Source organism: Ascaphus truei, chromosome 16 (genome assembly GCF_040206685.1).
Source record: "Ascaphus truei isolate aAscTru1 chromosome 16, aAscTru1.hap1, whole genome shotgun sequence".
Lineage (NCBI taxonomy): Eukaryota > Metazoa > Chordata > Amphibia > Anura > Ascaphidae > Ascaphus > Ascaphus truei.
The window spans coordinates 27516389-27535479 of record NC_134498.1 but is presented as its reverse complement, the minus strand read 5'-3'; the positions used below and the strand labels follow the sequence as shown (position 1 = coordinate 27535479).

The following is a 19091-nucleotide window of genomic DNA, read 5'->3' as shown; positions in this document are numbered from 1 at the left end:
CACGAGTCCTCTGACCGACGCTCCATGAGTCCCCCGACTGACGCTCCCCGAGCCTTCCAACCGACGCTCCCCGAGTCCCCCGTCCGACGCTCCCTGAGCCCTCCAACCGACGCTCCACAAGCCCTCCGACCGACGCTCCACAAGCCCTCCGACCGATGCTCCCCGAGTCCTCCGAACGACGCTTCCCGAGTCTTCCGACTGACGCTGCCGAGCCCTCCGACCGACGCTCCCCGAGTCCTCTGACCGATGCTCCCCGAGTCCTCCGACCGACGCTTCCCGAGTCTTCCTACTGACGCTGCCGAGCCCTCCGACCGACGCTTCCCGAGTCCTCCGACCGACGCTTCCCAAGTCTTCCTACTGACGCTGCCGAGCCCGCCGACCGACGTTTCCCGAGTCTTCCGACTGACGCTGCCGAGCCCTCCGACCGACGCTCCCCGAGTCCTCTGACCGATGCTCCCCGAGTCCTCCGACCGACGCTTCCCGAGTCTTCCTACTGACGCTGCCGAGCCCTCCGACCGACGCTTCCCGAGTCCTCCGACCGACGCTTCCCAAGTCTTCCTACTGACGCTGCCGAGCCCGCCGACCGACGTTTCCCGAGTCTTCCGACTGACGCTGACGAGCCCTCTGACCGACGCTCCCCGAGTCCTCCGACCGACGCTTCCCGAGTCTTCCGACTGACGCTGCCGAGCCCTCCGACTGACGCTCCCCGAGTCCTCCGACCGACGCTCCCCGAGTCCTCCGACCGACGCTTCCCGAGTCTTCCGACTGACGCTGCCGAGCCCTCCGACCGACGCTCCCCGAGTCCTCCAACCGACGCTTCCCGAGTCTTCCTACTGACGCTGCCGAGCCCACCGACCGACGCTTCCCGAGTCTTCTGACTGACGCTACCGAGCCCGCCGACCGACGCTCCCAGTTTCCTCCGACCGACGCTCCCCAAGTTGGAAGCTGACGCAAAAAGAAAAGAGCTCCGATACGAAAAGCCCCAGTTTTGTTAAAAATTGCCCCGATACATAAACTTGTTAGAGCCCATTGGTAAACTAAAGGAGCAGCTCAAAATGAAATCATAAACACATTTATCATCACTGGAGTCAATGTTATTTAACACATCGTGAGTTATCCATGTGTCCGAAGCACGTTGAAAATGCATTACTACTATGCCTCTCCTAAGACACCATAAACCTGCCTTTTTTTCTCAATGATGCGTGTAAGACATTGGGTGAAGGAAAGAGGGGGAGGATGGGCAGGTTTGTGCTGTTCCCTAAGGTGCAGAAGCCAGCAGGATAATGAATAAATCTCTGTTTGCATTAATCTTCCCAAATCAAAGCTGACCGCCCCAGAGCTCCTAATGAGAAAATATGATTGTGTCAATCATTTTAATTTAGATTCACGGTTCTGCTGGCGCAGAATTACACAAACCGTTTATAGGTATATTTTACTACGGGTGCAGAAAGCATTTAAAGATGAAAAACAAATGTAATTAAAAAAAAACACACACACCTTACCTTATAGCAGGGCAAATAAAACCTTTTTCTTGGTAAATTATTTAAAACGCATAGTTGTACAATTACTGCCAACACGTTAGGCAATTCTTCTCAAATAATGCAAAGTAACCGTTACATTGGATAAGAAAGGAAAATGATTGGTACGTTATGCTTCAGAGATGGCAAACACAGCCGAAGCCTCATTATTCCTTTTGAGACTGAGAGGTTGTGTTTTTTTTAAACCTAATTATTCCCACGGCAGAACTGGCCAAAGCAATGCCCAGATAAACCAAGACTTTCATGTTTAACGCTGGACATGTTTTTTTTTCTCTCTCTTGGAAAAGTCTGCCTGACACAGATCAGAAATCTTCCTGCAGCTTCTTCTCCGTCACGCGAACGTTCTTTCATGTTCTTTTCGGTCTCTCTTTGCAGAGGCATTTCACTTGGTTGCTGGGTTACCCCAATTACATATCGCTTGTCTCTGCTTTACATTTTCCTGCTTATTTATGACATCCCGTATCCCACAGGGCTGCTCTTCATCTTTAACTTCTAAGACTGTTTTTGTCACGATTCCTGCTATAAAAAAAACCTTAAAAAAAACTGAGCTGGCGTGTAATGAAATTCACTTAAATGACAATTTCTTTTGAGAGAAAAGATGCAGCTCAGAAGAATATGGTTTTAAAGCTCTGTGTGACCCTAGCAGTCTGTACACGATGTGTAGCTGTAATCTGCTCATGTTAAAATAATATTTTACAGCCAATTATATTTTCACTCGTTGTATAGAGCATTTAAGACAGGTACAGCAGCAAATTAGTTAATGTAATTACCATCACATAATTAAAGTCAGTCCTAAATTTCAGGGGGTTCCAAACATTTAACATAATACAGTAATAAACAATTCTGTGTATGTATTGAAGCAGTACACACACACATATATATATATATATATATATATATACACACACACACACACACATATATATATACACACACACACACACACGTACAGATGGATCAAACTGACCGAGAGACCCATACAGATGTAGTAAAACTTGCTGTCCCCAGGGGGGTCTTTTTATATGTATTGGGAGGCAGTGGGGGCTTCTTTATATCTCTTGTGGCTTTTTTATATGCGTTGGAGGTGTTTTATATGCATTGGGGCTTTTTATATATGCATTGTTTTTTTTTTATATGTATTGTTTTTTTATATGCATTGGGGGAGTTGTTTTGTTTTTGTATGTATTTGGGGGTTGTATATATTTGGGAGGTGGGGGGTTGTATATATTTGGGGGTTGCAGATTTTTTTGTTTGTATTTGGGGGTGGGAAGATTTAGCATTGGGGTGTTTTTTTGGTATATATTTTGTGGGGGGGAATTATGTGAGGGGGAAGGAATTGAGTGAGTGGTGTAATTGACTGAAGGGGGAGAGGAGATAGGGGGGAGAGGGAGTGAGGAAAAGAGGGAGTAGGGGAGAGAAATACATGTGAGGCGGGGGGGCATGGATTTAGGGAGAGTGGGGTAATTGATGGAGGGGGGAGAGTGAGAGGTGAGACAGAAGGGAGAGAAATAAATGGGAAAATGGGGGGAAATAGAGGGGGCTCGCCAGGTGTAAAATGGTGGGGCTCGTGAGGTGTGAAATCGGGCTCGCAACACTGCCATTTAAGTAAAAGTAGCGCCCTAAAAAAAAAATTCATGGTAGGTGAGCTATGGGTAGGGGGAGGGCTGCTCCTTGCATTTGTCCTGGGCCCCATGATTTCTGTTGGCGACCCTGCGTACACCGGCAGACATAGAGCAGAGTAATTGTCCCTTCAGTCGCACGCAATGGTAGAAAATTGGTCAGTTTTGTGAGGTCACTCTAGATTTCAGGATTCTCAGTCATTCTTGACCACTTCTGAGTTTGACGGCACACTTGATCCCATGGCCAACTAGTGATACTTCTTGGTACCCAATGGGCTAAGACAAAAATTGCTGTGACAGTGAATTGTTTAGATGCACAAAGCTCTACTATATCAGGCAGTATAACGTGACTTTACCTAAAACAGGAATGAATGTTCTGTTCCCTGAATTAACATGTGTAACGCTTGCGCTCACCACGAACAAGGCGAGACCCCGGTACTGAGGTGGGAAAGTATAGAACTGCGCACCCACAGCAGCGGAGGGTGGATAGTCAAGATCGCTGTGTCTGGGTTGGAGAGAGTGGGTTAGTCTTGATACTTGCCAAGGTCGTATGTACAGTAGGTGCCAGGAGAATAGTCAGAGGCCAAGGTGCCGAGGTCAAGGGTTGGAGCTAGTAGAGAAGTAGATTGTCCGTTTGCCATGGTCAGGGATGTAGAAGGTCGGAAGGTGTGAGATAAGATGGGTTCAATAATCCAGAGCAGGGTGCAAAGTCTAGCCGGGTCGGTACACAGGGAGGCAAGCAGCAACGAGGTTGAAGGCACAGAGAACACAAGGCAGAGACAAAAATGTGGGAACACAAGGCTACCAATAACTATGCTCTGCCCAAGAGGAAGAGACAGAGCTGAGCATATATAGTAACAGGAGTCCAGTGAGAGAAGGGGGTGGAGAGGAGGAACGGCCTCTGCGGAGGCAGGGATAGGCTGTGAGAAGCAGGAGACAGGTGAGGAAGATGTTAGTGTTGACGCGGAGCTGGGGAGCGGTGTGCGTGCCGCGCATTACAAGCAGAGGGGCGGAGCCAAGCTCCGTGGGAACCCTGAAAGCCCTCCGTGGGCGTGCTCGCTCTGTAAGGTGCGCGGGAGACTGTACAGCAGGAGGCGAGGAAGTGCGCCGCGTGGGACATGCTCTCTGACTGTGCAGCAGGAGGTAAGGAGGGAACACGTCACAGGGGCTGTGTTCCCCGATTCCTTACAATACCCCCCCCCCCCCCTTGAGGAGCGCACGGCCTCAGGACGACTCCAATATGGCTTGTGGGGGTACCTGGCAGGGAAGCGCTTCAGCAAAGTGGGAGCATGTACTTGGTGATGGGGTATCCAGGATCTCTCTTCGGGTCCAAACCCTTTCCAGTGGACCAAGTACTGGACTGATCCCCTTGATCTTCTAGAGTCGATAATGGACTGTATCTCGTACTCCTCTTGACCTTGTACGCCGCGAGGGACGTGCACTCTGACCGCTTGCAGCGGAATGCTGTGCAGCAGGAGGCGAGGAGGGAACACGTCGCAGCAGGGGCTGTGTTCCCCAACTCCTTACAACATGGTTTCCCCAGAGCGAATTATATGAAAAAACAATGTTCACCCCATTGCATTAGAAAAGTCACTTTATTGTAGCATAATATTGCATTATTTGCCAAGAACTTGACCTGAAGTCAGTCTTGACGTTACTTCTATCAAAACCCTGAAATAGGTCTTTATCTCAAGTGGAGAGAAAGACGAGCGGAAAGAGGAAAATAGCACTGGGAAATATTGCTATGATATTTAAATCATACCTAACAGTAGTGCTATACCCAAATTTCCTATCGGACAATAAGAAATAGTATATATTCAGGGCAGGTTCCTGCTAAACGAAGGTTACCTTGACGAGGTTGGCGGCTTGAATCGTGTTTTGATCAAAAGATGCAACCACATGACTCCTGTGTTACACACTTAGGTTCTCAATGTACAGTAAACATGTCACTGGTATATTTTAGCCCAAGTTGGTAGGAGCGCAGGAATTGTTCTTTGTTTTCCATAAATGTAAGGCCAATCCTTTAACCCGCTGCATACTTCCAAAGGGAGGAGCGCAGGTAATATGTACAGTTTCTGTTTTCCATAGATATTTAAATCATACCTAACTGTAGTGCTACACCCACCCAGAGCCTGCAACATCCCTATTTCAGGGTCTGAACGGGAGTAACACCAAGTTTAGCTAGGACTTTAATAACATAATGTTTATTACGCATTATTAACCTTAATGGACTTTAGTGGGTAGAAGATTATATGAGTACACCGAATTCGCATATCACTTGCATCTCATCATCACTGCTTCCGCTATGGTCTATACAGGAGAACATGTGGCTTCGCGTTATCGTCCTTCGTGGGTAGAGCGTTACTCTTAACGTGACCTTCACCTAGTTCGGGGTCCCAACTCCAGTCCTCAAATACCCCACAACAGGCCAAGTTTTAAGGATATCCCTGCTTCAGCACAGGTTGTGCAGCCACTGATTGAGCCACCTTTGCTGAAGCGGGGGATATCCTTTAGGCCTCGGCCAGGGTTCCTGCTGGCGTGCGGAGGCGCGCTGATGCTCAGGGAAAGCGGGTGCTTTCCCTGGCCTTAGACAGCGCGCCATCCGGGGGCATGTCGGGGGCGTGTCGGCGGGCAGGCCAGTGACGTCACGGAGCTGGTTCACCCTCATTGGGCAAACCGCTCACATGACCGGCCCTGTGCTGCGGCGAGCGTTGAAATGTAAAATTCTGCTAAGACCTACGCTTCCGCGCGCTTGCGGAAGCGTAGGCGAGCCCCCTACTAAAGCCGCTCTCATTGCGGCTGTAGGGGCTCACAGGTAAGTACAAGCGTGCTTCAGTACGGGTCAGCGCGTAGGCGCTGACCATGCCCGAGGCCTAAAACCTGACCTGTTGGTGGCCCTTGAGGACTGGAGTTGGGGACCCACTGACCAAGGTTAATGTCATGTTAAACAGCGTAACGGATGTGAACGACGCTATGTTTAAGTGATATCTGTTAACTTTTGTACGTTTCCTATATTTGCAGTTTGCTCTGCTGACTGGGTTATGATATTCGGAAAATGAAATTCGCAGTTTTAATGCACAAATTCCCAAACGCTAGCTTTTTTTTTTTTTTAAGATACTCTTAATTCCAGAAAACAAATGGAAGCTCGTCTTTAATTAAAACTTTAACATTGTTTCATTACTACCATGCTGTAATATTACGGGGGGGGGAATAAGAGTTACAATAATAGCTGTAGCTGTAGGAGAATACATGTTATTATATTTATTCCAAGACTGTAAATCAGAGTCCTGTAGTGTTATACCCTGAGAACTAGTGCTGGGTGCGTTATTAAAAGTGATAATTCAGTTTGTCTAGAGAGCTGCAAAAACTACCGGTATACAGTACAAAGCTCTTATACTTACTGCCTGCATTTCTTTTCAATCAGATACTATACAGGCAGATACTACGTACCTGTAAAAACAGCAAAGCCATTAGCCATTGGGATTTACAAAGATATTCCGGGTCAATGTCTCAATGTAGAAAGAAGTGTGGGTTGACGCATTGCTCGGTTTGTGGACCAAAGTTGCATTATATACAGGAACAGTTTCTTATACTATATCCGATGCAGAATATTAGACTTACGCCACTACAGATATGTCCGATTTTGGGGGGGAAAAGAATGGAGCACAGAGACGCAGAATGTGATATATCTCATAATCTGTGCACCGTGTAACTCCCCCCAACTCCTCCTACTGACTCTCCCCAAGGTGCAAGCTGGGGCAGAGACGCAGAATGTGATACATCTCATTATAATCTGTGCACGTGTAACTCCCACTGATTATACCCAAGGTGCAAATTTGGGCAGACGAGACAAAATAGTTTGATACATATTGTAGGTGCAGGGTGAAAATGCCCTGGTTTTGTGGCAAAATTGCCTAGATACACAGACTCCATTCACCCTTTAAGCGAAATACTCATTGGAGTTTCCAAAGCTGATGTTGCATTAGTGACGTCAGGTTTTTTCCTTAGATCAGTGGTGTGCAAACTTCTGTTGCTGCGCCCCCCTGCCGCCACTCCCCTGGTGCTTGTGCCCCCTGCCGCCACTCCCCTGGTGCTCGCGCCCCCCCCCCCCTTACCTTCCTGTCAGCGTGAAATGACACAGCGGGGTCTTGTGACATTGTGACCCCTGCCACATTGCCATGGCGACGGGCATCAAATTATGCCGCAGGTCATGTGCCAAGACGTCACATGACCCCGCGGCATCATTTGGTGCTGCGTTGCCACGTCAACGCGTCACCTGAAGCCGGCAGAACCTCGGTAAGTTCAGCTGCAGAGGCCTCACGCAATCCCCCGGCGTTTCATTTAAATGCCATGGGGAAGAGCGCGTGGTCTCTGCAACCGCCACGCTCCCCCAAAAAATCCTACATACCCCCCAGTTTGCGCACCCCTGCCTTAGATTTCATTTTTCATAGAGAAGTTGCCTAAAAATACCAATAAAACAGCCGTTCATAAACTGTTGGAAACAATTTACCCGGCCTGGCAAAGTTTATTTTGAATGTCTTCCTTTCTTGTAGACCCCACAATAATAAACACAAAAAGAGTCCAATCTATTGTTAAGACGAGGGCTTTACTACAGGAAATAGTGGTCAGCTGCTAACTATTGGCAGGGGCCAATCATATATTGGGCCTCATGCAGAGAGCATAGAATCTTAAAATTGGCGAATTTCATAAAAAGTAGCTTTTTTGGAGAGTTTTATTCTCCATATGCAGAAAAGTGCGAATTCTGCTATGTTTAACATGGATGCGTGTGGCGAGTTTAAATTGGCGAGATGCGCGCTTCAGAAACGTGTAAAAACAAATTCGCGCCTTTTTTCTCCCCTTTACTATAGGCGGCGAGCGCCATCTTGCCATCTTTTCCTGGTGCGGCAAAAATGCGAGAATCGCGCCATTTTTTGGCGCGAACAGCCGCTACATGCCGTTCGCACCTCTCTGCATTCGGAGAGTTTTAAAAATGGCGAGATAGAGGTTCTCGCCAGACGCGAGGCGAGTTTTAGACATAGGGAAAAAAAATTGGCGCGTTTTTCGTAACTCGCCATTTTCTGCCGTTTTCTGCGCGAAATTGAACAAAAAATGGCGAGTTTTGAAATAACGATGCTCTCTGCATGAGGCCCATTATCGCTCAATCATTATATAACGTTCATACTAAATTTGTGCCAAAAGGTTAAAAAAAAAAGTGTTAGTAAAATAATACAAAATACTGAATAGTCCAGCACTCCCTATATAAAGAAATCAGATCACTGGTATAGAACCAAAAAGGTAAGTTTTAATATATGCACAAATGAATATGCATCCTGTTTACGATCTTTATGTTTAGATTTTGCATGTATCTCACTATGTTTATCTCTGTCTAGTATTGAACACTTAGATTAGTGGAGGATATATTTGTCATTACTTATTCATTTAGACTTACCAATTGTTGCTATCAGAATTAGTGGAGGGTTTATTCTTTCTCATTTGGGGCCTATTTGTGGTTTTGTGGGTTCTGGGATCAGGGAAGTACCCTTTTGTCCCTTTTGGGACTGAGGGAAACGGGCCTGACGAAGGGGTAATCCCAGAAACGTTGCCCCCCTGTACTCACCTGTATACACACCTTTTTGTTGTTGCGCCCCCACTTTTTTGCCCCCCCCCCCCCCCGTTTTGTTCCACTTTTTCCCCCCACACACCCCATATATGATACCACCTTTATGTTATTGTAGTTTTCCATGTGTGGTATTGTATGCTTTTTTTTTATTCATTTGTGCATATATTAAAACTTACCTTTTTGGTTCTATACCAGTGATCTGATTTCTTTATATAGGGAGTGCTGGACTATTCAGTATTTTGTATTGTTTTGAGAGGGATTGGGTCCTCTCTAGTCCTTGTCACCCCGCATTGTATACTTTATTTCATTAGTGTGAGTGCTGTTTATCGTTATTGTATTATTAGTAAAATAATGAAATCAGGGTAAACGAGATTGAATCACTTATTACATTGAAGCTCCTCTCTAACAGCCAGGCAATGGTATACACCAGAGCTGGTGAAGAATTCCTCCTACAGAATTCACATGTTTCTAACAGGAGGGCGACCTAAAGGATGCAGAATGCAAATGATACTCTTACATTCAGTTTAACACCAAACGGCTTTAACTGTAGATAGAAGTCATTACGCTTTTACTCAATGTATATCTATTTAAACCCGAGTCATTTGAAGCAGAAGTTGACAGTTTAACTCTTGCATTTGCTAGGTTGGCTGGCAGCTGAAGAACTTGGTAAATGCACTGCGAGAAGACCCCAGTGGAGTTATTCTGACGCTGAAGAAACGGCCTCAGAACACACTGGCTTCGGCCCCCGCGCTCCTGAAGAATGTAAGGTGGAAGCCTCTTGCTCTCCAGGTAATAATGACTTCTTTATCTGAAACATCAACTTTAGCTTTTAGGGTTCCATGTTAAAATGCTACCCAGAATCCCTTGCTGCAATGGAAGCATGGTATGCCGAGAGAATGGGGATGTGAATGTGCTCACAAGAGGTATTTTTATAGGCTCTACATAAATCACATTTCCAAATGTCATTGCCAGCTCATTCAGTGACAACAAGATGGAAGTCACAAATGTATAACAATACTTGCGATCACTCTATGCTGCAGCATGCTCAAAAATAAAACCATAGTGTTGCCTTTTAAATAAGGCCATTTATACCTCCCATGTTTGTGGGGTGTATATGAAGCCACAACGCCTCCAGGTAGAAATTAGGCGTAAGAAACGCGTGTAGCCTTCCTTACAGTAGAGGTGTATCTCTGATCCATAATTAGAACATTAGTACAGTGTACATTAGGTACTTCTCCGGTTTAAATGCTGTAGCTGCCAAACAGAACTGACGAAATGCAGTACAGATAAGCTTATTATTCAGCGTTTTCTTCATGTGTTTTTTTCTTATCGCACACCTTCCACTTATTGTTGGAGAGCAACTAGGAAATACAACTGCATTTTTGTAGTTGTTGTCCTTTGTGCTTTTAATTAGCACTTAAGTGTTGAATTAGACGTACATTTTAGATACTATTGTAATTCTCCGTTAACACTCTCAAAACTGCAACGCGTGGCCAGCCATTAGCGCACTAATGGGTTAACTTCTCACGCCAGGCGACAGCACCGCGCAGCTTGGGATCTGGCCAGTTGTAGATAGGGGGAGGAGCTTCGGTAGGTTATAAGTAGCAGTGTTAGGTGTCATAGTGTTAACCAGGAGGGCAAACTGGGTGGCAGGAGCCCTGACCTTAGGGTGCAGTGCATTATACATTGTCACATGCTGTACATAAACAAATAAGAAAAAAAGGGGGTGAATGTAGTATTGCTGCTTCAAACAAAGGGGAATTCATAAATGTTTGACTCCAGTTTTGCTCACGTGTAAAAAGTCCTTCATTTGTACTAGCGTGATACGGTATACCCTCTGGGTTATTTACGACTACAACACTGGCAGACACATCTACAGTATGGCTGCTAATTTTGGTTGGCCATAATCCTTGGGATTCACTGTATACTGTAATGATTTAGTACTGAGATTCTCCTGCTGGTGCCTTGACATTTCAAATGGGATTTCAGGAATGTTTCAAGATAAAAACAGATATTAATTTTCAGAAGTATATATGTTTTTATGTGTGGATTACGCACAGTGGGGCACTGAAGATTAATCACTAATCCCTACAGAATCCGGGTCATCGTTCGTGGTTTGGCGACGCGACATATATCAAATAACTATATTTAGCTCTGGTTAAGTCATCTTTTTAAGTTACTGCAACCCAAATGTGAGCTGATTTACCGATTCGATTGCACAAAAAAGTAAAAACAGCTAATTATATTTACATTTACAATTGTTGGGATTAAACAAAAATGCTATTCTTTTGGTTTCTTTTCGTCTACATTTTGACATGTGTACATCAAAAGAAATGACAGAAATGGCTTTTTTTGTATTATTCCAGCTGCCATGTATAAAATGTATGCAGAATAATTTATATAAAGCAGATAGTCTTCTGTGTCTGTGTTACATTTCTTAGATCTTTAGCTCACATTACATTGGGGTTCACTGCTCTGTTACAAACCTTACCCTTGCCTCTGAATAACACCTCTAAAGCAAGAACTGTGCAATTAATGTGGCTCTCCCTTGTATTTCTTGTACATGAGAATGTCTACTATTATAAAGAGAACGTACTTCTGTTTTCTGTAATCCTAACGACCTCCCTGATGGCAAGTCATTGTCTTCTAGTACAACATGTTTCTAAGCTTCCGTGGATAAGTGGTATAGAGCTGCTGTATTTAAAACTGTTGCACTTGCCTTAAATTATACCATAGTAACAGGCTAACATTACCACATGTGAACCTCTTCTTTGTTGACTTAAAATGTATTAAACTTAGAACCCTCTCTTGTTGCTTGTTTGCTCTCCACAGCCTGTAATTCCCACCAGTCCAACAAGTGGTAACACAACACCTACTGGAACAATAGGAATGTCATCCAAGGTGGACAGCTCCGCTCTCCATGATGTCTTTATCCTTTCTCCTGTGTCAGGACTTTATAGCCCAAGGTATATTTCTAGACAGATCACACATAAATGCCATCATTAATTGTATTATTGTACAATCTCCAAAAGTGAATGTAATAATGACCATTTGAAGGTGTAGATACAATTGGGTATCTGATAAAAGTTGTTGAACAGACAATTTTATGCAAGTCCATTAGAACCACAGAATTGCTGGGAATATGGTATGTTGGGGTTCAGTAGTTTGACAGTAACTATTTAATCATGACTGTACTAACAATAATATGGAAGAATATTATATATAGTGATATATCTAACAATATAAACTGTCATTTTAGATAGTCAATTTGGAATGTCAAATCCTGGATGTTTTTCAAAAGGTTGTGTCTAATGGTACAGTTTGTCTCATATCAGTGCAAAAAGTCTGTCAAGATCTTTATGAGATTTGGTATTTTCAACACATACATTATTTGCTTGGAATTGGTCCTAATACAGGTAGTCCTCGTTATCCAACGTTTCACTTTACAACGAATGGCATATCCAACGCTTTACAATGCAACCCTATGGGCCGTTTTTCGACACCGGTATGCGTTATCCAACGCTCACCATCACTGATTAACATGGGACTCACTATACAACGGTTTCACTATCCAGCGCTACTTCCAGAACGGATTCCGGTGGATAACCGAGGACTGTCTGTACTCTGGAAGACTAAACTTCAATGTGTGAAACAATATGTCCCTTTGTTTTCTTTATTGAGATAGGTTTGAACTTGTTACTTGTTTGCAGGGGTTAGTAAGTGGCTTTTAACACCAGCTGCTTCACTTACACTTGTCTTTGTAATTTTCGTAGGGATGACATTGGGATCATGTCGTGTGATGACATCAGTAAATATGGCGTAGGAAAGTCAGGAATGAAGAACTCGGAGTCTCCCAGCTATTTCCTAGAACATGAAAGTGGGAAATATTACACTTTAATTGAAGGTGAGGGACATCAAGTTGGCTCAGACTATGAAAGAGGTAGATCTACAGGGGTACGGAGAAGAGAAAAGACACCAACACACGGTATGATCCATTACTTTGGCTTGCTTACTAAATTGCATTTAAAGCTCTACTTTTGGTCTAAATTATTATTATAGTTAGTGTTCCCATCATCACGATTACGTTATACTTATCACAGCTGGTATTTGTGGCACCAACATAGGGAATAACATTCTATATCAGGGGCGGCCAACTCCAGTCCTCAAGGGCCACCAACAGGCCAGGAATTATGGATAGCCCTACTTCAGCACAGGTGGCTCAATCAGTGTCTCGGTCGTTGACTGAGCCACCTGTGCTGAAGCAGGGATATCCTTAAAACCTGACCTGTTAGTGGCCCTTGAGGACTGGAGTTGGCCACCCATGTTTTATATGTATGTTTCCTAACTAATTCTTTTGACTTTGAAATATCAATCTATGTCTAATGTATATCCTTACATGTTCATGGCATAGTGTTGTACACAAAAGGTGTTGGCTTTAGTCAATTTTGTATGGATTGTGTGAACAGGAGATGGAGTAGGAAGTCTCCCTAATTACACTATTGGATCCAACTGCTCCCATCAGCAAGGAGGCTGATAAAAGAAACCAGATGTTTCTGACCCTCCTTGAGAATGAATGTCTCTTAAAATCCCCTCATTGTGGTAGAGCTTAAAAAAAACCAATGCTGCTGTAAGTATGATAATTCTATATCTGAGATAAAAATGGAAATGTTCAGCCCGAGTAGGCACTTCAGCAGATATAGAATAAGGCCCCAAGGCTGTTAACATATCAATGTTTCATTGCATGGTTGTCTATAAAGAATTCAGTCATTCTGTATCATTCTGCCTTGCTATGCTAAGTCTTTAAAAGGCAAAGAAAAGAAACATGAAAAAAAAAAACACAATGAAGAGTGAACAATTCCTCCCTTGACTTCCTTATATGATTACAGTAGCTAAACCATAATGTATTCTTGAATATCCATTAAGTGCATTCTAGGATTAAAGAACCTTCTTTCCTATTATTAGGAGTCCATAATAACTATGTGACTCCTGTTTAATTCTCTCTCAACGCACAATATCTGTCGTAACCAATGAAGAGTAATCGTTAATATTTCTAGGAAATGAAGTGACATTAGCTGCTCTCAGCATCCGAATAGATGTGTTTCCTAGAAGTTAACAAATCAGCATTAGATTTCTGCCCCCATTACAAAATAAGATGGGGTACTCGAAATGTTGGGTTTTTTTTAACGGTTGGCACTAACTTGATTTGACGCCTGTTCCAAAATGAATTTGGGACCAATATATTAAAGAGGCAATCCAAGTGGCACTTTAGAAAAAAAAAATTGGTTTTAATAAATTCAGCCTTTGATTACATCTATTGAAAACGAATTACCTACGCTGTCGATCAATACATTCTCCCGTGATCGATGAGCAAAGATCCTTCCTTTCAGGGTTCACTAAATGGCTGCCTTTCAGTATCAATCAATCCTTCAGTCAGTGTCATGCAGCAGCTACAATGTACTGTATCCTTATATTACTAAGGTAACATGATCTATTGTTACAGTTTGCAGCTCAAACTGCTGGAAACATTGGCAAAAAATTATCACAAGCAGGAAAGTGTTGCAAAGATCTGGCACTGCTGGGGAGCGGAGCCAAAACCTGCAATAGAAATCAAAGGATGCTCAGTGTATTAAAACTCATAACAAATCGCATTACGAGTTGAATAATAAATTAAAAAACGCAGTAAATATGATCTATTACTACAAAAGTGATTTTGTAAAAAAATACACCTGTAGTATATTGCTTGGATTGCCTCTAATATGTTTACTGTATGTGTTATAATGTTATTTTTTTCCAACGTTAGAGTTAATCGGGGATCATAATGAAGTTATCTTCATCAGAATCTGAATCATGGCTTTAGTTTCAATGTGGCACAAAATATCTGCCCGTCTCATTTCTTTAAAATGTTAAAGGGTTTATTGCCAAGGTCATGTTAATGTTTTGATTTGTTTGCTGGGCTTCTGTTTGAAATGAAAATATGTGGAAAAAAAAAAGTAATCACAAAAAAGTATCACTCAGAACTCACAAAAAAAAAAAAATACAATAGATATTTTTAACAACGCACAAAGCCAGTGGAAAATCATGTAAATAAAATAGAGACAATTAAATTGCACCCTATTTTTGTAACAATGATGTTCAAGGTCCTTACGCACGTACACTTGCTTTTTGTAATTTTTTATTTTTGAATCCTCATTCTCTGTGTCAAAACCGAAGTAAATTTTCAATTCCAGCAAATCGTAGTAAATTGGTTGTTGCAAGAGACATTAAATAAGGCAGCAAAATGTGAATGCAGAAGTGACAGAAACCCGAAAAGACTGCATTTCCTAGCCACTACGAAAGTAAACAGGTTTTTGGGGGTGCTTGAAGACAATTACATGACCCAAATTATTGAGGAACTAACCAGGAGACGGACAATATTGGATTTGGTAATATCAAACAATGAAGAACTAATAACAAAAATTCATGTGCAGAAACATTTGGGAAACAATGGTCCCATTTGAAATAAATGATCAAAGAACATATTACATGGGTTCAATAAAGACTTTAAACTTTAGAAAGGCAGATATCAGAATTATAAGGAATGTAACAAAAGTTGCAATGGGCAATCAAATTAGCAAAAATTTAAAATGAAAAAAGGATTGCAAGAGAAAGAAAGATCCACCCTAAAAAGATCTTTCAGTACCTTATTAACAAAAAAATTGGAAAATAATAATAACCACGAAAGAGAACATACAGTAAACAAAATGTTATTCCAATGGTACTTAACCCCGAGTAGGCTGAGCCAGATCTTCCCAGGCACTCCGGATCTATGCTGGAGGGGGTGCGGCCTGAGAGGAGGTATGGTGGACATGTCCACAGATACAAAAATTCTGGCTACGTATTCAAAATATGCTACAGCAGGGCCCCGGGTATACGGCGGGTTCTGTTCCAGAGGCCCGCCGTATAGTGAAAATCGCCGGAAAGCGGAACCGGCGATTTTCAGTGCTGCGCATGCGCAAACCGGCATTTTCACCGTTCTGCGCATGTGCGACCTGCGGTCTGCGCGCGCAACCTGCGGTCTGTGCATGCACGCCGGGCGCACCCGCCCGTTCTGCGCATGCGCGATTTCAAATTCAACATGGCGGCCCCCTTCTCGGTGCCGCCGTATCAACGGATTGCCGAAAAGCGGAACGCCGAGAAGCGGGGCCCTGCTGTATTTGAAATTTTAGGGGTGAGAATCCCTCTGGATCCTCTGATATACCTGTTAGCCAAGACCGTAGAAGAGGCTCCCACCCCAATGAGGAGAATGATTTCTTTTGTACTCACCACAGCTAGATGCTCAATAGCAGCTGCCTGGAAGAGTATAAATGTGCCATCTAAGCAGACAGTAATTAAAAGGATGAACACGGTTAAATTAATGGAACGACTAACGGCCCAGCTCAACCAAAAATTAGAGGAATTCCATAAAGTTTGAGATCTATGGTTACCATCCTAAACGATCCTCTAAAAAACAAACAAACAAAAAAATGCCTCCACCCAGGTGGTCAGGAGATCAACTGTCCGAACTCTGAGTGCGTGGGCCTCAATCTACCCTCCCCCCCCCACTCACTTCCCTCCCTCCCATATTTCCCTCCTTTTTCTATCTCTATTCTTGACCTATCCTTTACAATAAAGTTAGATTAAACCGAAAAATGGGAAAACTAAAGGAACAAATTCAATTCAGTACAAAATAATGTATAAGATTTATAGATGCGAAAAACTGTTGTGGAAAATTGTAGTTATGTTAAGATAAATATCACAAAAATGTCAATGGAGATATACCAACCGTGTGATACGGACAGATATGTAAACTGTGATGATATGTAAGCAAACTAATTAAAAAAAAATGAAACAAACCAAAAAATAAATAAAAATATCGGACCCTTTCAGTGTGAGATGGGTAGGCAGATTATTGGAGATAAGGAAAAAGCTGAGGTATTAAACACATTCTCTGCCTCTGATTTTATCAGGGAAGAATCAGTTGCAATAATAATGCTGCAGAAGGAAGACACAACCTCTATATTAACAAATAATTGGTTAATTGAGGAAGACATTCATAAGCGGCTTGATAAAATTAAAGTAAATAAGGCACCTAGCCCCGATGGCATACATCCAAGAGTTCTTAAGGAGTCAAGTTCAGTAATAGCCAAACCATTACATTTAATATTCAAGGACTCAATTTCCACAGGCTCAGTACCACAAGATTGGCGTAAAGCAGATGTGGTGCCTATATTTAAAAAGGGAGCTAGATCACAACCGGGGAATTACAGACCTTAACATCAATAGTGGGGAAGCTACTTGAAGGTATAGTACGTGATAATATTCAGGAATACCTAATGGAAAACAAAATTATTAGTAATAGTCAGCATGGATTTATGAAGGGTAGGTCATGCCAAACTAACCTTATTAGTTTCTTTGAGGAGGTAAGTAGGAAGTTAGACCAGGGCAGGGGTCATCAAACTCTTAGTCCAAAAGAGCCAAATATGAGTAGAACGGCGATTTAGAATTTTTCAAAGAGCCATAAATATATTTTTACAAATACAGTTGATTAACCGTCATCACATCAGGCTGTCCCCCCATCATTATTCCCCCTCATCACATCAGGCTGTCCCCCCATCATTATTCCCCCTCATCACATCAGGCTGTCCCCCCATCATTATTCCCCCTCATCACATCAGGCTGTCCCCCCATCATTATTCCCCCTCATCACATCAGGCTGTCCCCCCATCATTATTCCCCCTCATCACATCAGGCTGCCCCCCCACCCCCCCAAGGCCGCCAACAGAAATCATGGGGTCCAGGACAAATGAAAGGAACAGGCCCCCCCCAAACCCATAGCGTACCTACCACGAAAAAATATCTTTTAGCGCGCAACTTTTACTTAACTGTTTTCTTATTGTGATACAGAAAAAAACATTACAATGCAACCTATTTATTTTTATATTTTCAACAAAAGACATGTGACTACCTGGGTGGGTGAGTGAGTGAGTGGGTGGGTGAATGATGGTAGAATGACAGTTGGGTGAATGACGGTTGGGTGAATGACAGTGGGTAAATGATGGTGGGTGGGTGAATGACGGTGGGTGGGTGAATGACAGTGTGTGAATGACAGTGGGTGAATGACAGTGGGTGGGGGGGTGGGTGAATGACAGTTGAATGACAGTGGGTGGGAGGGTGACAGTGACTGGGTGGGAGGCTGACAGTGACTGACAGTGACTGGGTGGGAGGCTGACAGTGACTGGGTGGGAGGGTGACAGTGACTGGGTGGGAGGCTGACAGTGACTGACAGTGACTGGGTGGGAGGCTGACAGTGACTGGGTGGGAGGCTGACAGTGACTGGGTGGGAGGCTGACAGTGACTGACAGTGACTGGGTGGGAGGCTGACAGTGACTGACAGTGACTGGGTGGGTGGGAGACAGTGAGTGACTGTGACAGTGACTGGGTGGGTGGGAGACAGACTGGGTGACTGTGACAGTGACTGGGTGGGTGGGAGACAGACTGGGTGACTGTGACAGTGACTGGGTGGGTGGGAGACAGACTGGGTGACTGTGACAGTGACTGGGTGGGAGACAGACTGGGTGACTGTGACAGTGACTGGGTGGGTGGGTGGGAGACAGACTGGGTGACTGTGACAGTGACTGGGTGGGTGGGAGACAGACTGGGTGACTGTGACAGTGACTTGACAGACAGGGTGACTGTGACAGTGACAGACAGACTGGGTGACTGTGACAGTGACTGGGTGGGTGGGAGACAGACTGGGTGACTGTGACAGTGACTGGGTGGGTGGGAGACAGACTGGGTGACTGTGACAGTGACTGGGTGGGTGGGAGACCGACTGGGTGACTGTGACAGTGACTTGACAGACAGGGTGACTGTGACAGTGACAGACAGACTGGGTGACTGTGACAGTGACTGGGTGGGTGGGAGACAGACTGGGTGACTGTGACTGGGTGGGTGGGAGACAGACTGGGTGACTGTGACAGTGACTGGGTGGGTGGGAGACCGACTGGGTGACTGTGACAGTGACTTGACAGACAGGGTGACTGTGACAGTGACAGACAGACTGGGTGACTGTGACAGTGACTGGGTGGGTGGGAGACAGACTGGGTGACTGTGACAGTGACTGGGTGGGTGGGAGACAGACTGGGTGACAGTGACAGTGACTGGGTGGGTGGGAGACAGACTGGGTGACAGTGACAGTGACTGGGTGGGAGACAGACTGGGTGACTGTGACAGTGACTGTGTGGGTGGGAGACAGACTGGGTGACTGTGACAGTGACTGGGTGGGTGGGAGACAGA

General features: G+C 44.3%; 1 protein-coding gene across 5 annotated transcripts in view; it reads left to right on the top strand.

The window, feature by feature from the left end:
- LOC142467326 (connector enhancer of kinase suppressor of ras 2-like) overlaps window positions 1-19091 on the top strand; it is a 497579-nt gene that overhangs the window by 361849 nt on the left and 116639 nt on the right. For 4 of the 5 annotated variants that reach the window (XR_012788363.1, XM_075572875.1, XM_075572874.1 and 1 more), the window contains exons 9-11: window positions 9420-9566; window positions 11610-11743; window positions 12551-12762. Coding sequence is in view for 4 of the 5 variants with exons in the window: in XM_075572875.1 (XP_075428990.1) it covers window positions 9420-9566; window positions 11610-11743; window positions 12551-12762 (493 nt within the window). In the remaining variant the exon portion in view is untranslated. The remainder of the gene's footprint in view (window positions 1-9419; window positions 9567-11609; window positions 11744-12550; window positions 12763-19091) is intronic. The other variant, XM_075572877.1, reaches the window with a different exon arrangement.